The 20,549-nt window shown below is 36.6% G+C and overlaps 3 protein-coding genes across 3 annotated transcripts; all 3 read right to left on the reverse strand.

The window, feature by feature from the left end:
- Positions 1–1,391: 1,391 nt before the first annotated feature.
- Positions 1,392–3,486, reverse strand: LOC133872953 (UPF0481 protein At3g47200-like). The gene has a single exon (XM_062310638.1). The coding sequence runs from the start codon at positions 2,937–2,939 to the stop codon at positions 1,599–1,601; it is 1,341 nt and encodes a 446-aa protein (XP_062166622.1). The 5' UTR covers positions 2,940–3,486; the 3' UTR covers positions 1,392–1,598.
- A 4,382-nt stretch (positions 3,487–7,868) lies between these two features.
- Positions 7,869–8,930, reverse strand: LOC133872300 (dehydration-responsive element-binding protein 1B-like). The gene has a single exon (XM_062309779.1). It carries the CDS (start codon positions 8,792–8,794, stop codon positions 8,135–8,137), a length of 660 nt encoding a protein of 219 aa, XP_062165763.1. The 5' UTR covers positions 8,795–8,930; the 3' UTR covers positions 7,869–8,134.
- A 4,437-nt stretch (positions 8,931–13,367) lies between these two features.
- On the reverse strand, positions 13,368–17,416 carry LOC133873874 (uncharacterized). Its single transcript, XM_062311660.1, has 3 exons — positions 16,312–17,416; positions 15,319–15,532; positions 13,368–14,189 (listed from the first exon to the last, which is right to left on the reverse strand). Exons 1-3 carry the CDS (start codon positions 17,170–17,172, stop codon positions 13,651–13,653), a joined length of 1,614 nt encoding a protein of 537 aa, XP_062167644.1. The 5' UTR covers positions 17,173–17,416; the 3' UTR covers positions 13,368–13,650.
- Positions 17,417–20,549: the final 3,133 nt, after the last annotated feature.

Here is a 20,549-nt window from a genome sequence, read left to right on the forward strand (position 1 = left end):
AACTGTATTTATGGTATTGTAACCGATGAACAATGACTCTTGTTAGATTGATTTTATCAATAAAAATAGTTACTCTCTTTATATATATATATATATATATATATTAACCTTCAATAATTGGAAAATTCAGGTTCAAGTTTCTTCAACCCCATGAAAATTTGGTTTTGGTTTGACATGTTAGGCATTGCACTATCTCGGTCAAGTTCGAATCGACGGCCGCTGTACGTTCAGATGGGCTTTTGGGTTAATTAGAGCACTAAATGAGACCTTCAACGACAAACATAATTTCGGTGCTGCACAATGAATGGCCTTGGAGCCGTCCTCTCAAATAATGATAGGCCCATTATGTCCCCACTGTATCGATCATGGCTAATTTCGATGTCACAATAACCAGATTTTGTAGTGGCAATTGCAGGAAACATCACCAAGCGCTTGCTCACAAATGATGCCTCAATTAATTGGTGAAGCTTAAGCAACATTGCTAGCAATTCAACTTCTTTATCTTAGACTTACAAAAAAATAAAAAAAAAATAAAAAAAAACTAAAACGAAAAAACCTTCTTTATCCTACAAGGGGATGAATTTAGTGCTGCTAGTCTATCCATGAAGAGTCCCGGCCAATTTGTTTACTGATTGGAACTTTGCAAGCGTAACTTTTTATATCAGCTTACAGTGTACTTTCTTTTCAAGGTGGGAAAACTTTGAAAGTTTCTCATATATAGTGCTAATTTAAAACGCATGGTTTAGGTAAGTGGGTCGTTTCTTACTTTGCGTTTGAAACCATTCTCAATAGGTCTTCCGTCTAGATTTAATTATAAGTTTTCCTTTCGCGCTTTCTTTCTCTTGAAAAATTTGGAATTAAATTTATACTATTGGAAAAACTACATTAAATATGCTGTATTTTTATTTTATGAGGAATGCCAAAAAAATCATTTTTATTTTATAAATATCTTACAATACTGACATAACAGTCTTAACCGACCTTAATTTTTTTATTTTTTTAAATAGAAACTTATACAAAAATTGATTGAAACTACCACGTCAAAATTAAGAGATAAAAATATAGATAACCTCGCACAATACTTGCCCGTGTTTGATACGGCAAATTCTCCATCACACTAAAAGAACAAGAAGGCCAGGTTTGTCTGGCTGGATTAATTTGAATGTTAGATGGCCTCGGAACTCTTCTGTAGCATAGAATGTTTGTTAGAAAACCTCTCAAATCAATCGATAATGGTTGCGATTTGATGCAATCGTGGATGCACCAAGCAGCCCTATCATGCAGGGTCGTTGAGTCGTTGAATATTTGGTAGTATATATTTATGATCGTAGAATTGCCCATTTTTCTTTTTTAAATGAACAAAATCTTTTTACTTTGAACGTCCCAGAACATTTTGAAATAACAAAAATATCATTCAGGAATTAATAAATCACATCTGCATCCACAAATAATTACCACTATATATAAGAACTCAGAACTCCCACAACAAATTCCGAGAACCTTACACTCTTAACATCCATGATCCCCCTAAAGTCTAAATTCTATTACCAAAAAAGTTTTTATCGTGTGGAGGGGGCAGCCAGAACGGGAGCGCGCGTTTAGTGATGACTAGGATAGATGGTGTAGAAGGTCTGCAAAAACGAAAGCACCAAGAGCACAAGCGCAGCCACTGCCGAAATGAACGACCACGGCGTTTTAAAATACGTATACTTGAAGCTGGCATACTGCACATGCCAACTGTTCCCGTGATATTCATGCACGTCATTGAACAATTTCGACAGATAACAAAGATTAATATCAAACGCCACGTCCTTCCCCAAATTGTTGATGAAGCGCGCAACTTCGGCCTCAGTTCCAAAGTAGTTCTCAACGATGTTGCGGTCGCAAAGGTACTCCACGTCCTTGGCGGTGTTAACAAGGCAATCCAAGAAAGTAGCGTAAGTGGTAAAGTGCTTAGAGCCGCCGTTGTGGCACTGCTCGAACGCCACACAGTTCACCAAGAAGGAGCTCATGAAGTCGTCGATGGTTATGGTGGGCATATCAATCACACCGCGCCTGAAATTCACCACCAGGAAGCTCTCCGCCTTCCCCGGATTGAGCTTGATCCCCGATCGGCGGAGCTTCGAGACGCAGTGAATAATATGGGTGGGTGTGTTGACTTCGTGTGGTGGCGATTCTTCATCGCGTGGGATAAAACTTGACCGAACCAAGTCCAACAAATGCAAGCCTTTGAGATCGTGGCACGTCTCTATGACTGGGTCCGGTCTTTGCATTATGTTGTTGAAGAATCGCATAGCGAGCAAGGACAGGGACGGACCGGACTCCTCGTCAGGCGTTTTGGAAGTTTCAAACAACCGTTCGAGAACAAAGAACGGGATCTGATTCTCGAGCCGGAGAAAGTCCCTGTAGAAAAACGGTAATATCCACGCCATAGTCGCGATAGGGTCTTCGGGCTCGAACAGTTTTGTATTGTCAACCTTGCGAAACAATTCAAGCATAAAACAACCATCAAGAACCATCATTTCGAGGAACTCATCTGTGCCGAGGTGGATGTTCTCTGAATAACACTCTCTGGCATCCTTTTCCAGTGGGTGTATGCTTTTCAAGTAGTCCTCTAAGGTTATACCTTTGGCTTCCTTCGTCCTGGAGAGTAAGGAACGGAGGTACCGCCACTTGTGCTCCTCCATCATTTGGAGTTTAGGCTGGCCGCGGTGGTAGGGCCCGATGGAGACTATACGAGGCTGGTACGACTTGCCGTTGATGTCGATTAGGCTCTGGGGGACTCTGAAGATGCAACAAGTGCTTCTACCGGCGGCTATGCTGAGTAATTGTGGGGTTGTGTCGGAGATCCTCTTTTCCATCTGGGCTAGGCGCTCCTTGTCGACCTCCCAAATCGTGACGACATGACTGGCTTCTTCTTCTACAGAGTTGGTTCCCATCGGTAGATTTTGGAGTTGTAGACTAATATGGGCGTGGAGTTGAAGCTGGTTTACGGCCTTGTGTATATAATGGTAGTTTTAGGAGGGCATAGGAAGGAAGGAGTTTGGGGAGTATCGATGAAAATTCAGGTTAAAGTTTCTTCTCCCCCGTGAAAATTTGGTTTTGGCTGAAATGTTAGGCATGCAGGACCCGGCCTGGTGATCGAAGGACAGGCTGGACAGCTGATTAAGTGCTAATATAGGATAATATTGTGATTACTTGTGTAGAAAGTTCTTCCTTTTATAGATATATTATTTAAAGATGGTACTATCCGATTGCGTACAAGAGTTAAGGGGTTACGATATAGTAGGGGGATGACGAGCGAGAATCGGAAGAGGGGCAATTGAGTTCCTTTTGTACGGGTGGGAGTCGGCGTAGGGGAGGAGTATTCAGACAAAATAGAAGTGATGGTGGTTATGAGGCAAAGGGGGGTGGCATTGAGGGAAGAGACGACTGAGTTTCTTCATAAAAGTAGATGGTGGCCTGTACAACCCTAGGAGAATGAAGTGGGTAAAGAAGGGAGACAATCTCTAAGATTATTCCCAGTTGATATCTAAAGGTTTTTTAAAACTTAAAAAATTATACTATCTTTACTTTTCTATCTAAATACATACCACACGATAAATTTCACATTTTCCAATTCCGTTTACATAATTTTTTTACTTTTATTACAAAATATTTTTTAAAAAAAACAAAAATTAAATACCTTACACATTTTTTATAGTTTAAAAACTTTATTTTTTTTCTCTCAATTTTTAGTTTTTTCATAATTGATATACGTGTTATAAGAAAAGATGAAAATGGTACTTTTTCATTTATTTTTTTCGTTTAAAATTAATGAATTTTCATGTTAGTGACACATAACACTATTAAAATTGCAGCTCTTATTTTCTCAAAAAAAAAAAAATTGCAGCTCTTATATATTTTTTTTTCATTTTTTATATTTTGATACTTTTTAACAAACCCATTAAATTACGGTTGTAATTGGGTTTTTCTTTTCTAATTTTTTCTTTTTCTTGTTTTGAAGGGTTCTTTTCTAATTTCTTAATGGCAATTGATATGATTGTCCAGAGATCACGTGGACCTTAATTATCGCCGATTTGTTGTGATCATCTCCCTACATAAACAGATAATTTTTCAATTATAATTGGAGTTGAATTGGGCGGTTTAGACAGCAAACTTACCCATTAAATTATCGATTTTGTACTTGGCCTTTTCTTATCTGATTTCTTGGTGGCGATTTGGATGTCTGGAGGTCATTTAAACTTAAGCCGTTTTCGAGTCGAGTATTAAATGTTTAAGTTTTGTTCATTTAATTTTATTTTGAACAGAAGTCAAACTTATAATAAATTTATCACTTAACGAGATTTTATGTTCAAGTTTGGCTAGTTTAATTTTATTTCGAACACGAATCGAGTTCGATCTTATCTAACTGCTCAATTAACTTATTCATTTCTTATATAAAGTAAATATCATGATTGTTTATATTTTCGTAAATTCATACAAATCATTAATTAATTAAGTATTGTTAAAATTTTATCTGAATTCATTAAGCAAATTAACTTGAATCTTAAATAATATAATTTCAAGTTTATATGTATGTATATAAATTCATTATGCACATACACAAATTACATGCGTGCATGCGCACACATATAATCACACATACTTACAAACACACTCATGTACACACAAATCTATAAAATTAAACTCACAACAATAATTCAAGTTATATATATCATATTAGGAAGATAATTCATTTTTACTTAAAATATTATTCAAACTGAAACCAAATCAAATCAAATCGAACCGAATTCACAAACGACTAGGCTCATCTTATACCCCTAAATACACCTTATCACCTTTTTGGCGGGCATTTTCACGGCAATGACTCAATGACAATTAATAGATAATTTTTTAGTTATTCATAAGATATATAAATTTTAGGCTTGGTAATTCGGGTCGGCAGGTCGGGTTCGTGTCGACCCGGCTGACCCGATTACACAATCGGGTCAGACACGAACCCGACCCGATTATTAATCGGGTCAAACACTATAACCCGAACACGACCAGGTAGTGAACCGGGTTACACGACACGAACCCGTTGAACCCGGTAACGCGTGCCCAGTGCCCACCCCACAACCCACAGGACACGACGTCGACGAGCCCAGTGCCCATCCCACAGCCCACAGGACATGACGTCGATGAGGTAGAGCAGCCGAGCAGGACTGGCAAGCCCAGGCCTCCGGATCTGACGACTAGAACCGAGCACTTCAGCCTTTAGGAGGTTCGACTGGCTTGGACCTTGAAAGATCCGGTGGGGACGACGCCGATGGAGATTGAAGGGAAAGAGCCGGTGGGGACGACGCCGGTGGAGATCGAAGGGAAAGCCCGGACAGAGCCGGTGGAGACGTCGCCGTTTTGGAGGGTTGCGTGGTGGAGCTCGGCTTTGAGAACTCGGCTTTTGCGGCTCTGAGAGCTTGGGCCCCTGGACCTCGTGGAGGATCCGAGTCTCCGAGAGGCGTCTCGGCCGTTTAGGAGAGTTGCGGTATAAACTGTGAACTTCATGAAGATTGAAGACGGTGAACTGGCCCAACTAGGTGATGCGTGATCCGGGTAGGGTTTGTCCTTGTGGACCTGACTTTTTTTTTTAAAAAAAAAAAAAAAAAAAAAAAAAGGGAGCTAATCGTGTCTGTGGGGTCAACCCGATTATGACCCGAACTCGATAATGTTAAACCTAAACCCTGAATTTTCGTGTCGGGTTTGCGGGTCGTGTCAAAAATTGCCAACCCTAATAAATTTCCTAAGGTTAAACTGTACGAGGAGTACTTCTTTTTGATGTAGTTTCAATTATACACGTGCACAAAAAAAACAAAAAAGAACAAAAAGAATGCGCTTCAACATTGATGCTATTAGAATATCCGACTTTTCCCGATGACATACAGCGGCTTAGACGGTGAATAACGTTAAAAGTTTCTCGTGTGTTTTTTTTTTGTGTGTATTTAAAAATAAAATGATTTTTAAAATTATTATTGAATTTATGATTAATTATTTTTAAATTTTGATTAAATTATAATTTTAAAGCCACGGCATTTTTAAAGAGGTAAAAATAAAAAATAAAAAATTCTTTTAACGTTAATTTAAACAATCACATGTGGGGATGCACCTCCAGAAATAATAATCTTTTTATTATTATTTTTATACTTTTGATAGATATAGATGGGGGCAGCGATATCATTACTTGCTTTTTGTTAGATGGGTTGCCTAAGAAACGTGCTATCAACTATCAACCACCTTTCCTCCACCAACAAAGAGTCAGCACACTTGATTCGAAGTTGCCGCGGTTCGGGTGGGTGGTTTTTCAATTTGATTCGGCCCAATGTCTCTTCTGGGCCATCATGTCGTTCATCCAAACTTTATTTTTTTGGACCTCCTGCTTCAACCGATTGAGCCTTTGAGCTCAGCCTAATTGACAATCTTTTTGCCCGTCATCTATTTTTAGCTCTGATTGGTCCGTTTGAGTCCATCGTCGCCCATTCAAAATTGTGCCTCATCATAACCGTGCATTGCCGGCACCCTAAAACCATTCGATCTCGATCAGTTTGGAATGGACGGCATCAGTGCAGATGGGCTTTTGGGTGGCTTAATCAGAGCACAAAAAACATGAGACCTTCAGGGCCTATCATCGTTTCGCTGCACAATGAATGGGCTTGGAGCAGTCCTCTCGAATAATTACAGGCCCATTAAAATCGGCCAATGTCTAATTGTCCAGATTATTGGGCTTTGCTTGGTATACGAGCTAGACTGTATAACTAGATCTGACCAAAATAATAATAATAATTAAGTGAAATACGTTAATGCCATTGATTTCTACATGTCAGCATAACAGTATTTTCTCCTCCCATTTATGTAAACAAAAGAGAGAAGGAAAAAAAGGGGAGGGGAATTACACTTATGCTTCCTTTCTTTCAGCCTAAAATGTTTTCGGTTAAAATTATTTTTTCTTGAAAAATGACTTTATAGGGAAAAATAATTTTGATGTTTGACTCATGAAAAATCAACAAATATTTTTTATATTTTTATTTCATCATATTAACTTCTAAATATAAAATTTTATTCACAACAATAATATAAAACAACTAAAAAATAGTAGTGAACAAAACAAAACCTTTCTCTCTTTTTTGTAAGATATATATATATATATATTAAAAAAATATATATATCAAAACTTGCCAAAAATAGTGCTTCTATTCCGTCCCATTAAAAATAGGAGAAAACAACACCCTTTAGGGTAGAGCTAAATTAAGAAGTTGAAATTGAAGGGCATGTCTTACCCGTTTAATTAAATTGGTTGGATTAGGGTTGACCTATAAATAGTCTCGAAATTAACGACTCGAACCTAACACGCGACATTTTGGATTGACAATTTTTTACACCGTCTGCAAACTCAACACTAACCCAACATGAAATTAGTAAGTTAGAGTTGAAGAATCGTACCCATTTAATTACATAAATTGAACTTGGATTGACCTAAATAAAACCTTATACATATATCTCATAAAATTCAAACCTGACATAAGAACACCAATTACAACCCTGGTCAGCCACCCATAAAATAATTTAGTCGTTGTAAGTTACACAGCACCTCAGCTTTTGAATGCAACTTGGGATACCATTGTTGGGGAACTGACAATCTGTTATCTGTATATATGAAACAGATTACTAGCTATATATGTGCTTCGATCAACGTGGAAGGAACAAATGAGAGAGAGAGAGAGAGAGAGAGAGAGAGAGAGAGAGATCAGATGCATGTGTTAGAATTTTCTATTTGAACAAAACAAAACCTTTCTCACAGTAATTTAAATCATTTAGTGTGTAATTAGAGCAGTGATACATGGGGAGGGAAAATGTTAGAATTTTTCATTTGAACAAAACAAAACCTTTCTCACAGTAATTTAAATCATTTACTGTGTAATTAGAGCAGTGATACGTGAGGACGGTTTTCCTTCTCCATCAACCCTTTTTTTATTTTGAATAAAAAAAAATCAAAATTTATCCTTATCAAAGGACAAATTTATATATTTTTTGATTTAAAAAACTAAAAGAGGATGATAGGGAACGGTTGTTTGTCCCTCACCTATCATTTTCTGTGTAATTAATGTCGGTCAGTACTCCATAGGGTTAGGTCCACGGTATTTTCCAAACCGTCCCAATTAAACCCCTTCTGCATGGCTGGCGGGGTGAGGATCAACCCCTCCGCCATGCTGTCAAGTAACCCCGGCATGTTAAACAACGCCTCCTCATCCATGAACGATTTTCTAGAAGCTTTGGAAACCTTCTCTGAGCATGGAATGGACAAGCACAATGACGAGGACGAAGAAGAACATGGTTTAACATCTTTCGAAAACCCCACTGCTGCCTCCAAAGCAGCACATTGTATATCCCTAATGGAAGATGATGATTTAACGCGAGGTAAAGCACGCGCCGCTTCAGGAAAATTCAACGAAGCGGTCTCTCCCTTGAGAGCTAAGGCGGCTACGTCATAAGCCCTAGCAGCCATGTCCGGGCTCGAAAAGGTCCCGAGCCACACACGAGATTTCTTGTTTGGTTGCCTCATCTCGCAGACCCACTTCCCATTCCTCTGCCGGACGCCCTTGTAGACTGGGTGACGTGTCTCCTGGAACTTCTTCCTTCCTGCCTTTCTCTTTTGCTTGCCACTTTGCGATGAGCAAGCCGGCTTGAGTAGCGTGTGTGAAGTAGTGCTCGGGCGGTCATAGCCCGAGGTTGAAGATGATGATCCTTCTCTAAGAGCCATAAATATAATATGATTCACGAACGTGCGCACACAAATTAAATTACAGACACTTGAATTTTATCAACACAAATATAAGGCCTTAAATATATACGAATCACGAACGTGAACAATGACATACACAAATTGAATTAGAGACAGCTGAATTTACCAACACTAATATAAAACGTGAGAGAGAGAGAGAGAGAGAGAGAGAGAGAGAGAGAGAGATGTAAAGAGAGTGGCAGTGCCATTGATGGAATTTTATAGAACGAGGAAGAGAATACAATTGGATGTATAATTTTAAACGTGTTTGATTGTTTAAACTCATTTTTATATTTCGGCGTGGAAGAACTGGGTTTCCGGAAACACACGTGGGGGAAAAGTTGTATCATGCTTTTATTTGGAAAAGAGCATGACGGTGATCTTTTTGGGCAACTTTGTCTGACCACATAAGAATTTGTGAACCAAATTTAAGAAGAGAAATGTTCCAACAATTTCTCCTGTTTTTCTCTTATTTTCTCAATTTTTAAAAAATAGAAATAGAATGTAAAATCAGAGCCATTTCAAATCAATGTTGCTTAAAAGCGAAGATTCACGAGTATATTATGAAGTCTCAGACCTAATTTGATGGATTGGTTCACATTGAGGCCGGAACAAGGACAGTCGTGGGTCCAATTCAGGCAGTTATAGTTTGCGGCGGATAGTATTTTAATTGACTAATAATGCTATATATCATCTATTTGTTCTTTTTTTGTTCTTCTAAAATTGATATGCCTCTTAAAATTATCATTGGATCAATATCCTACAATGACCTATCATAAATCCAATGGTGATTTTAAAAGCCACATTAATTTTGAGGGAATAAAAAAAAGACAAAAAGATGATACGTAGCATTACCCGTTTTAATTTGCATGGTTCCCGAAACTTGGAGAAGTATGAGTCGGCAACATGATGGAAAATTCTGGTCTTGGTCTGACGACTCAGATATGGCACGTGGCTGGCAATAAAAAAATTCGGCGTTATAAAAGTATTATGAATTGGCTGCCACGTTACCATTGTGAAAAGGTCTAATGCTGCATACATCACGACATTCTCGCGTTGGTAGTCACTGTCGAGTTTGGTTCGGTTCGATGGAAGTTACCTTTTTCAAACAAGGTAATTCCTTACCAGATAATCTTTGTTCCAAAAAAAAAAAAAAAAAAAGACAAATTTTCTTTAAATTAGAATGGAATAATAAACAAATATCTGTTACTAGAACATGTAATTTTTACACTCTCCTATAAATAAAGGCCAATTTAATAGACCCAATGAAAAGAATGTCTAATTTAAAAAGAAAATTAAATAAATAAATCAGACATTACGCCAAGTTTGTTGACAAATGAATTAAGGATATTATAGACATAGAATGGTTTTTCTGGGCCGAAGTCAAATGATGGAAATAAACAAGCACTAGTTTGTATCATCACTGGGCTGAAATTGTAGTTTGAAATGAGCCAGGAGCAGTGGTCGGGTCCAGAATCAAACGGGGGACACTTATTAAAATGCATTGTCTGGCCAGTGAAAGTTTCACCAACTCTCCATAGAAATTAAAATAAAAGGAGGTTCACATTATGCATATGAAAAACGACAAAGTTTTTCATCATATATATTTGATTCTATTATACTGATATATATAATTCTCACAGCATTTTAATTGAGTATGTGATTCTCAAATGTAAGAATTATATACATTTTAAACACATGTATCAATTTAATATATAGGCTGAATTTTGAGATATTTGAAGAAAAACTTTTTCCTATGAAAAGATAAATATTTAGGAAGTTTTACTTGATACGTACAAACGACGCTTTGTTTTACCTTGTCTAGCATCATAAATTCATCTTCTTTTTCATTCAAGATGGTCTCTAGAGACAGGACGGAGCCAGCCATTGTTATAGGGAGGGGCCAATTTTTTTTTATTTTTTTTATCCTTATATTAAAATAGGGAGATTAAAGTATAAATAAAAAATATAGTATATTTAAATATTAAATTAATATATAAAATATATAAATCAAAACTCAAATACTTTTCAAGTAGATAAAAACCTCCTGGATACACATTTATTTAATATTTTAACACTTACTTTATGTAAAATATTTAATCAAAATGGTAGTTTTAGAGCGAGAGTTTGAATTTATAACAAATACTTTAATTGATTTCATATTAAATTATTAGTTATTCAAAAAAATTAAACTAAAAAAAAACAGTTATTTAATTAATGTTTAAATAGTTTTAGCAATGACAGAATATACATTCTCAAATACTTGTTTGGCAAATGAAGTCAAAATACTAAAGTCATTTCTCACATGCCTACTTGATTAGGAAAATAAAGACACATGATCAAGTCATGAAGATGTATATATATAGTTCACTCTGATGCAAACTTCTCTCTATTTTCAGGAGATTTTGTCATACTACATAGATTTATTCTTTATTCAGCAAAATAATGATGAAATGGAAAGAAATAGCAAAGCTGGAAATAATAGTGATTGAGAGAGAGAGAGACAGAGAGGCCTACAAGGATTTGTGTGTGTGTTTTTTAAGAAATAAACTATATTTTTCAAATTTCAAAACAATGTATTTTATCTATAAAAAAAAAAAAAATGTATTTTGAACTTTATTAAAACTGTGCGTTTTGATAAAAAAAAATTAAAATAGTCATCTTCTTCCTTCTTTTACTCAAAAAATAATGATAATAGTAATAATAATAAAAGGAGTTTTGGGGGGAGGGGGATGATCACCCCTACCGGCCTCCCCCGAGCTTTGTCACTATGCAAAGAGCGCTCATCTCTCTCTCTCTCTTCCTCCCTCTCCATAAACTTTTCTTGTGAGCATCTATTTCCTCCTTCATGAGCCCACTAAAGAGGAGTCCTTCCTCCTTCTCTCTCCTCTCTCTTTCATTCATTTTTCCTTTCCTTCTTCTCATTCTTTTTATTTTTTGTCTGCAACTTGAAAGACATATCTATTGCTTTCTTGCTTCCTATATCCCAAACGTGACTCCTTCCCAACTTAATTCCCTGCCGCTAGATCCACTTGCCAACTATCCCTTCCATCGCGCGTGTAGATCTTCATAGTTAGTACCTCACTTTTGTTTATGGAGACCTCTAAATCCAGATGCGGTGTCCTCTTTGTCTTCATCACCAAGTATCTCTCTCAACTGACATTGTGGTGGGTGTTCTACTCCAGCGGCTCTGATTTAGCCATTACCAATGCTTTCTCTCTTGCTGTGATTTCCAAGCTTTCTTGCTACAGTAAGTGTTACTGCAGACAGTTTCACCTTTGGATTGCTACTTCAAATCACCATTTACGGCAGCCTTTTTCTTGGCCAACAAGCCAAGATTCAAATGGGTTGGGCTAATTTTTTGTCTCATTCCTAATAGGCTTTAGGTTTCTTTTGCACTGTACTAATGGTAAATTGACACGCCAGTATTATGAAATAAAAGTACGTTGTTTAGAATTTTTTTTATTTTTCAAAAAGAAGCGGTAAAAATAAGATATAATTAATAGTCCATCATAGGCTTATAAATCCAATCCCGACTAGTATTATGATATTTCAAATGGAATGGCTTGACTAAAAGAGAAAACTTAGAATAATCTGCCTAGTGGTTAATTTATTATTAAGCTTAACAACAAGTATAGGAAAGAATAGCACAAAGTAAAATAGGGAAGAGTTGACAGAATTTGGAAGCACCAATATCGAGGCTTAGTGGTTCTTTTTAAAGCAGTTGGGCTCACCCCATACAAACCTTTTTGTTCTGTTCTGCCCCTTCACATCTCAGGAACGGATAATTAATTAGGACTTTAGAAGCATAATTATTAAATTCGGCTAATCTGCAAAGACTTTTTTTGTTAAGTGACTTTAAGCGTTAGATGGATTGTCTCATCACCATCTAATCTGCAAAGACTTAAGAACCTTAACAATAATATGGCATAATGCCCTTAAACTGTCGGCCGTGAGAAAAATGACAAATTCATGGCCAAACAATATAAAGAAAATTTTGATTGGCAGTTGGATCGGAAAAGCATTGAAGAGAAATGATGTAACAATACCAACAGGATATATACGATTTCAGCAATAATTATTGAAGCGATCAAGGGGAAAAGGAGAAGAGTGTTAAATCAATACGTATTCAAAAAGTTTAAACCGATAGGATATGGTAATCAAATTCAAGAATTCACCTCAATATAGTGAAGAAAAAAGCCTGCTGCTCAACCCACTCTAGTTCCTCTTTTGAGGAATCAAGCCTAGAGCAAGAGCAAACAACTAGATTCAAGTCCTCAGCCTAAATTGAATGCAACTCTCTAAGAGAATTTCTGAGTTCAAACTGTTTTCTGGTTCAAACAGCACACACCTTAGAAGAAGCATGCATGAACTCGAGGCTGGTAGATTCAGAAATCAAACATGAGAAAGTAGTTTGTATGTTCCATTTCTGCAGCCACCAGAAGGATATATGAACAATATGAGGGATTAATTAATTGGAAACATGTTGCTGGAAAGTACTAAGCTTCCATAAAAAAGATACATAGACACAAATGGGCGTGAAAAATACGGCAAAAAAAAAAAAATCAATAATTACATAAAGGGCCAATAATTGTACATGACATGTTTCATTGAGCAAGGATAAATGCACCATTCCCCACTAATTACATGATCGATATACATAATACCTGTTACCATCTAACTCACATCTTTCCTGCCTTCTTGAGTCATTTTCCTATTTGGCCTATCCCTTCATGGTGCAAGTCAGACTACGCTTCAATTTAAATTTAATTAAAAAATTAAACAAAGTTAAACCAAAAATTTAACCTCAGCTTTAATAATTTCCGCCGTCAATTTCATCTAAGAGAAACTAGTTCCTCTGAGAATTCCTGCACCAATAATCCAAAGATAGCCAACTCAATCTCTGATGCCATCTGTCCTACCTGCTCCTGATTTCCCTTCCACCCATCAAACTCTTTTCTGAAATCTTGCTCCACCATCATATCAATGGTGTTGGATTGCACCTCTTTCCATGACTCCAACCCCTTACAAACCTTATTCACCACCTCTTCACTGTTGTCAAAGGCATTCTGTTCTCTTCCCTCCTCAACAATGAGATCTGAAACCAATCTCTTCATGTCTTCTGGGATTCGCAGTAGATTATGGAAGCGCGATTTGCCGAGGACTTGCATAACAAACTCATCAACATTCTTTTCTCTAAGTGATGTTTCCAGATCATCTTCACATTCCTCTTCTTCCTCTAGGTCATCATCAGCATTATTATCATGATCATCATCTTGTTCTGCTTCTAACATTCTTTTCTCAAGTTCAATTGGATCTAATTCTGCCAATTTCTCAAATCTACGAAGCTTATGCAATAACTGCTGCTTTGCTCCTGTAAACATCAAATGGGTAAATGAAAGGAAATCAAATTAAATCACTAGAATGACGATTCATAAAATTTGGAACTAGGTAAATAACTTGAAGGGGAATGACAACAATTTAAGGCCATTGCAGTAAATGTAGGATCACAAAAAAATTTAAGACCATGAAAAGAACAACTAATTTTTGGGTTTTGAGGATTAAGTTTCCTGTTAGATCCAATTTAGCCTGCACAAGCTTTCACACAACAAACACATAGTCTGACTGGGTTTTGTTTTTGTGTTGTTGCTGTTGGGCAGCCCTGGATGGAGAAGTGTTTTGTTTCTCTTTTGTTTGGTTTAGTTGAGGTGTAGAGGCAGTGTTGGTGTTGTATTTCTTTGGCTTTTCTCAGAAGAATGAGATTATTCTTGTGTTGTTTTTTGTAAGTTGCTTTGCAACTGTGTTCCAGTGGGGTTTCTTGCTGGAGAGAATTTGTTATCTTTGTGCCGAATGAAAATTTTATTAATCCAAAAAAAAAAAAAAAAAAAAAAAAAAAAAAAAAAAAAAAAAAAAAAAAAAGATAACAAGAAAAAGGGAAGTTCAGTTCCTAAATGCATTGAAGAAAAATCTGAGATTCCTTTTGTGTATTGTTATAGTTCTTGTGCCCTTAAGCTGCAAGATATCCATGGCAATGAGGCATTTTTTATAAAGGGTTTCATGAAAGTTCCCTTAATTCTTGAAGCATGAACAGGTAAAAGGTACAAAAAACTCTGCACTAAACATCAAATGAATCAGCTGATAATTGAACAGTCCAATTTATGACAGACCTACCATCTAATGTGGGTCACATATGATGTTAAAAATACTTTGGCTGTGACTATTTCCTGGACAAAATAGGCCACATTAACAAGAGTTGACGTGTATTCAGTGCCAAACCAGATGGGCATTTTCACTCTCCAATCTTTCAATGGATCCCACAAAGATACCAGGGTTCATAATCAACACAATCATCCAACCATGACCGTCAAGTATTTATACTAGACATCAAGTTGTCATCAAACACAAGCGAACAGTACAATTTAGATTAGTTCATGGATAACGACCGCACAACAAAGAATGATACAAAAATTAACAATATAGTACATGTGTGATTTGTTACGTACTCTGTACAATGGCATAGCTGCATTCATGATCAAAACTGCCGTCCTCGTTTTCGTCTTCGTCCTCATCCTCGTCCAAGTTCACATGTCCATCGTCATCGTCCTCGAATGGAGGGTCCAATACAGAGACGGGACTGCACTGTTCTTTCTCTTCTTCTTCCTCCTCCTCCTCCTCCTCGAACTTTTTGAGACTCCCAACTCCATTGGTCTCATTTTCCTAATAAATTTCATAACAACCTTAATTCTAAACATAAAACATTTTCATAATTGGGCTACCAATCTACAATTATTGTCTGTTAACTTGTCCTTGTATGGTCACAACCTTAATTAAAACATGAACATTTTCATAATTGGGCTACATTATTTTTGTTTTGTCAATTATTGAATTTAGATTGAGACCCGGATCATAATTGGTTGGCTGTTGACTTCTCACCAAAATTTAAGCAAATAAAACTCAAAAAACTATATTCGAGTAAAAGGGATGTCGGAGCTTGTTGATGGGAACCAACAGAAGAAGCAAAAAAAAGGGATTTGTCTTCTTTGGAAAAGTAATTTTCTAAATAGGGCCCTTTGGTGAAAATAGATTTGCATGGCAGAGACATGATCTAAAGTACAATTATGAACATACAAAAAGGGTTGAAGCTAAAAACTAAATGACACATATAACCCTCAAAATGGCCTGGTCAATCACAATTGTAAGGAGCATTTCTGGGGTACATTTGTTATCTAATTAAAAACATTCCGGCCAATTTGAAGGACACGGATCATATTGCCGACAATTCAGAGACCGAGTCAACTCGGACAGTCCAATATGCAGAACATTTTTTTATAAGGTGAATTTCAAAAATTATGTTCCATAAATAAAAGAGTAATTTGTAAAAAATATATACTTTAAAAAAAAAAAAAAAAAAAAAAAAAAAAAAAAAAAAAAGCGGTGAAAAAGATAAAATATGGTAATATATAAAGTACCAAAAAAAAAAAAGATAAAAGACAAACCTCTTTTTTGTGGCGACTAGGAGACGCCGCCGGTGACATGAACTCCGGCGTCCGGCTACCGGACGACGGGGTTCTTTGGAGCACGAAACGGAAAGGGCTTTCGCAGAAATGCTTATCACAGCAAGCGAAATCTGTATCTTCTCTTCGTTTGGATAAAAACTCAATCACTTCCGAGTCAACAGACTGGCTACAAATAGAAGAGTCCCTATCCAAAGACTTGTCCTCATTGCTTTCGGACCAAATAGCACTACCATTACACGAACAAGAATAGCTTGTCTCACAAGCACTTTTGTCATCCGCGGCCACCTTTTTCTTCTGCGCTTTCATGCTCTCATTGGAAGTTCTTCGCCCAACTGATGAATCCCACCTCAGAATATCCTTCACTGATACGTTAACCTCATCGCCTTCGATCTCGCGCTTTCGGCTCCGATGGGATAGCCTCTTCAATATCGATCCGAATACACCAAACCCATGATGGCTTTTGTTCTGGGTTTTGGACTTTGAAGTTGATGACTGTTTCTGAATTCGCATAGCAGCTTCAAGAAGAAGAGCTGCAGTTCTGGCAGGAATTTGTAGGAAAATGGCATTTGGGCTTCTGCAGGGGCTTTTAGCCGGAGACGAAAAATCGAAGAGTGGGGACTTTCTGAGGTCCGGGGAGTCTTGGAAGGAGAAAAAGCAAGCGTTTTTACAAAAGTTTCCGGGAAAGCTTGGGGTTTCAGAGATGGGTTTGCGCTTCTTGACTTGTAAATGGGTCTTGGGTGAAGGCCTTTTGAGCTGGCAGCGTCTGTCAGCAATGTAGTTCTTAAGAAAGAAGGGTTCTTGGTCTTCTTTCAGTAGCTCGTGCAAGTGCTTTTGAGCCATCGATCATTCAGAGTCTGCAATAGGAACGGGTTTCACTAGAAGAAGAAACTCTATATATTAGAAGCTAATTACAGAGGAAAGCTTGAGACTTTTCAAGTGGGCGTATACGAATTTCAGCACCATGAAAGAGTTGAAGAGGTTTCAACTAAACTGGTAGTTCCAAAGGGAACGATGAAGGTGTGAGAACTTGGGTACAAATACACTCCTCAAAGAGAGAGAGAGAGTGAGAGGGGAAAGACTGAGGAGACTTCCTGATTCAAATCTGAGAGGTATACAATATCGAGGCAAGGTGGTGATAAACAAATTATTATAAAGTAATAGCGATAACATGGAGTAAAGGTTAAATTTTGGCAGCAAATTGTATGTGTGTTCTAATAGGGTATAGTAGGAGGAGACATAGTAGGAAAATTAAAGGACTGTCTACAGGGAACGACATAGACTACAATATAGTATACATGGTTGGTCTGATGTAAATTGTACCATACATGTCTTTTTCTGTCTTTGTTTTTTTTTTGACAAGTATTACAGTTCTGACTTTCAAAAAAAAAAAAAAGTATTACAGTTCTGATTACAGTGCCATTACTGCGAAACAGGGGAGGGTCAGTAGTGACTCACAGGATTCGCGAGAACAGCTAGCGGCTGCCTGGCTGGACCAGGGGGGAACTAGGGGAGACTTCCGCGTTGCTTATTGCTCACTTCTATCCCGGGATCTTGAGAGCAATTGGCGGTTGACTGGCTTTCTTCTTTCTTATTAACTGCAACAGTTAGGTTATAAATGAAAAAATGTGCAAGATTTTGGAATGTTTTGAGAATACAAATTGGTTTTGATGGCATGAATCATCTCTAGTCAATGATTGCGATGTAACAATGGTACGAATTACCGATAAGAAGACAACTTTGTGTTCCACTAGGTCAATTGCCAACCCTAATAATGGAATTATGCTGTCCTTAAAGCAGTTTAATTATCTGTCTTTACTGAGCTATCATTGTCCTATATAGTTGCTAATGAAATAATAATACCTCTGTAATGAAGTTTATAATTCCCAATAATCATCTCATTTACAGAAAATTAAGTGGCACGCATACCCCCACCAACCATCAAATTTTGGATTTGTCATAAAATCTTATCCACCACACGATATCCAAACTTTTGAACAATTTAACAAAAAGATTGTTGAATTCACCTGTCTTCGAGCAGATAGACTTAACATCTTATGCTATTCGGAGAACCTAAACCTCAAAGCCACCTGCTCTCTTAAATTGCTCGAATTTTTTTAAATTTAAACTGTCCAATTAGAGTAAATCCTCATCCCAAAACAGCACATGCATGATCGCCTACAAACTGTTGGCAAAATCTTACATTCTTAGGCAATTCTGAAGAGTTATTTCTCTGTTTCTTCGCACGTCTTAATTCAGTGCATGCAACCAAAAGAGAGCAATTACTATATGTGAGTACGTACATCAAAGATTAGTACAACCCCCAGTCCCCATATGGTCAGTCACAGTTTGCCTTTTGGACATGCATTTGCAGAGTCATTGAAATGGAACAGCCATTGCTATTTCTTCTAAATTCTAATCATGGCAAAAATGCACACCATTTCTCCATTACTGAAATGCACACTTTACAGCTGGACACTTTTAAAGTTCAAAAAAGCACAGGATGTATGGGTGAAACCGTGAATGTGAAACCACCCCGGCCAAAATTCTGTCTTTTTATGAGTTAAATCCTCCAAAACTAATTTTTTACCCCCCCATTTTTATTTTTTTTTGCTTTATCCTCCTCATCTAAAGTTTTGGTTCCACCCCTTATACCGGATTTACCGAAGTAGCATAAAATTGCTCTATGAGACTGCCCTTTTCTCTTTCTTTCTTTTTTTCGGTTTTTCCCAACCCAATGTCCTCATTAATTCATTTTAACAAACTAGTTATTCCATAATTAACCTACTTCTTTAATATTGGTAATATATAATTTATTTAAAAATTTTAAGTTGATAAAAATGGTCAATTTAATTATTATTATTATTATTATAATAATTTACTTAATGTGTTTGGCCTCAAGACTTTTTGCAAGCCCAATATACTTTTTTAAACAAAATGTAGAAAGCATTTTGTTTCGAGATGCATTTGAAAAAAGTTAAAGAAATTACGGATTCAACCAACAGAAAATGTGACGGATTTTAAAGATTAAACCTTATTTTTATTGGACGTTTAACTACGTTTTAAAAATTATTATTATTTTAAAAATTAAAAATTGAGGTGAGAATAACTTTAATTACAAAGTAGTGTTCCTCATCCTTAGATCACAAACAACAAGATGTCGCAATAAAAGATTAGAGGATGATAATTATGCGGGGAGATATATTGGAAGACGTGGCCAGTCCACGGCGGCTCTAGAGCCAAAACGGAGAGGAAACAAAACGACAAAAAAGAGAGTGCCACGCGTGCCGTCTGGAATCTGGATTACATACAGACTCCGACAGTGCTAAGAGCCGGATCTTGACCCTATCTTTGACAATGCTCACACACACTCTCTGTCGTTCTTTTCTGGTCAGCTAATCCCAGCCGTTCATCTTGATTACTGTCTCTTTCTCTCTTAGTCTCTTTAACCTTTTGTAAGTTGTAATCTTGCGGCCCGTAGCAAAGAAACGTACACATGCGGGCGAGATCGAGAGCGTCCTGTAAAAGTCGTACCCTTTTTTTTTACCTGTTCAGTCCATTTCCACCTCCACTAAAAAAATCAACTTTAATTTAAATTTCAAAAATAAAAATAAATAAATAAATCTTAGATTTCTCTGTTTTAAAAATAAAATAAATAAAAATAAAGGTTGTGTGTAGTGTGTACTGTGTACTGTGCACTGTATACAGGCCCTTTTGGGAAAGAGTGACGCGTGACCCACCTGATTTAACAGTTTGAAGGCTTACTTTTTTGTACGCTGAGTGGAACTTTTACTTTTGAGTTATGAGAATGAATGTTTTGGTGTTTGACAGCTCCGATCGAGTTCCTTCTCTTACTTTTATTTCATATTTAAAATCGAAAAAGCAATTACAGGGTCAAAATATAAATATAAAATTATATAAGTTATTTTTAATTTAATATATTTAATTAAATAACTTACTCTCTTTATTTTAATTTATTAATTTCGTGATGAATTTGTAAATTGTATTAAAAATTATTGCCCTTAATTTCATGTCAATTTATCAAATTATATGTATAAAACTATATAAATCAACAATATTTCATTAAATACTTCTTAACTTTAACCAATTAATTTCGTATTGAGTTAATGATTCGTGTAAAAAATTATCAACCATAATCACTCTCGCAACTATAAGATAAAGTTTACCAACAAAATTGAAGGTAAAATATCATGTTAAAA

This window comes from Alnus glutinosa, chromosome 7, assembly GCF_958979055.1.
Source record: "Alnus glutinosa chromosome 7, dhAlnGlut1.1, whole genome shotgun sequence".
In the NCBI taxonomy this organism is placed as follows: Eukaryota; Viridiplantae; Streptophyta; class Magnoliopsida; order Fagales; family Betulaceae; genus Alnus; species Alnus glutinosa.

Coding starts and splice junctions, on each gene's coding strand:
- LOC133872953 (XM_062310638.1), bottom strand. CDS start 2,939: ATGGGAACCAACTCTGTAGAAGAAGAAGCCAGTCATGTCGTCACGATT.
- LOC133872300 (XM_062309779.1), bottom strand. CDS start 8,794: ATGGCTCTTAGAGAAGGATCATCATCTTCAACCTCGGGCTATGACCGC.
- LOC133873874 (XM_062311660.1), bottom strand. CDS start 17,172: ATGGCTCAAAAGCACTTGCACGAGCTACTGAAAGAAGACCAAGAACCC. Junction 15,533..16,311: donor CTAGTCGCCACAAAAAAGAG/GTTTGTCTTTTA, acceptor GAAATTTATTAG/GAAAATGAGACCAATGGAGT. Junction 14,190..15,318: donor CAGCTATGCCATTGTACAGA/GTACGTAACAAA, acceptor TGATGTTTACAG/GAGCAAAGCAGCAGTTATTG.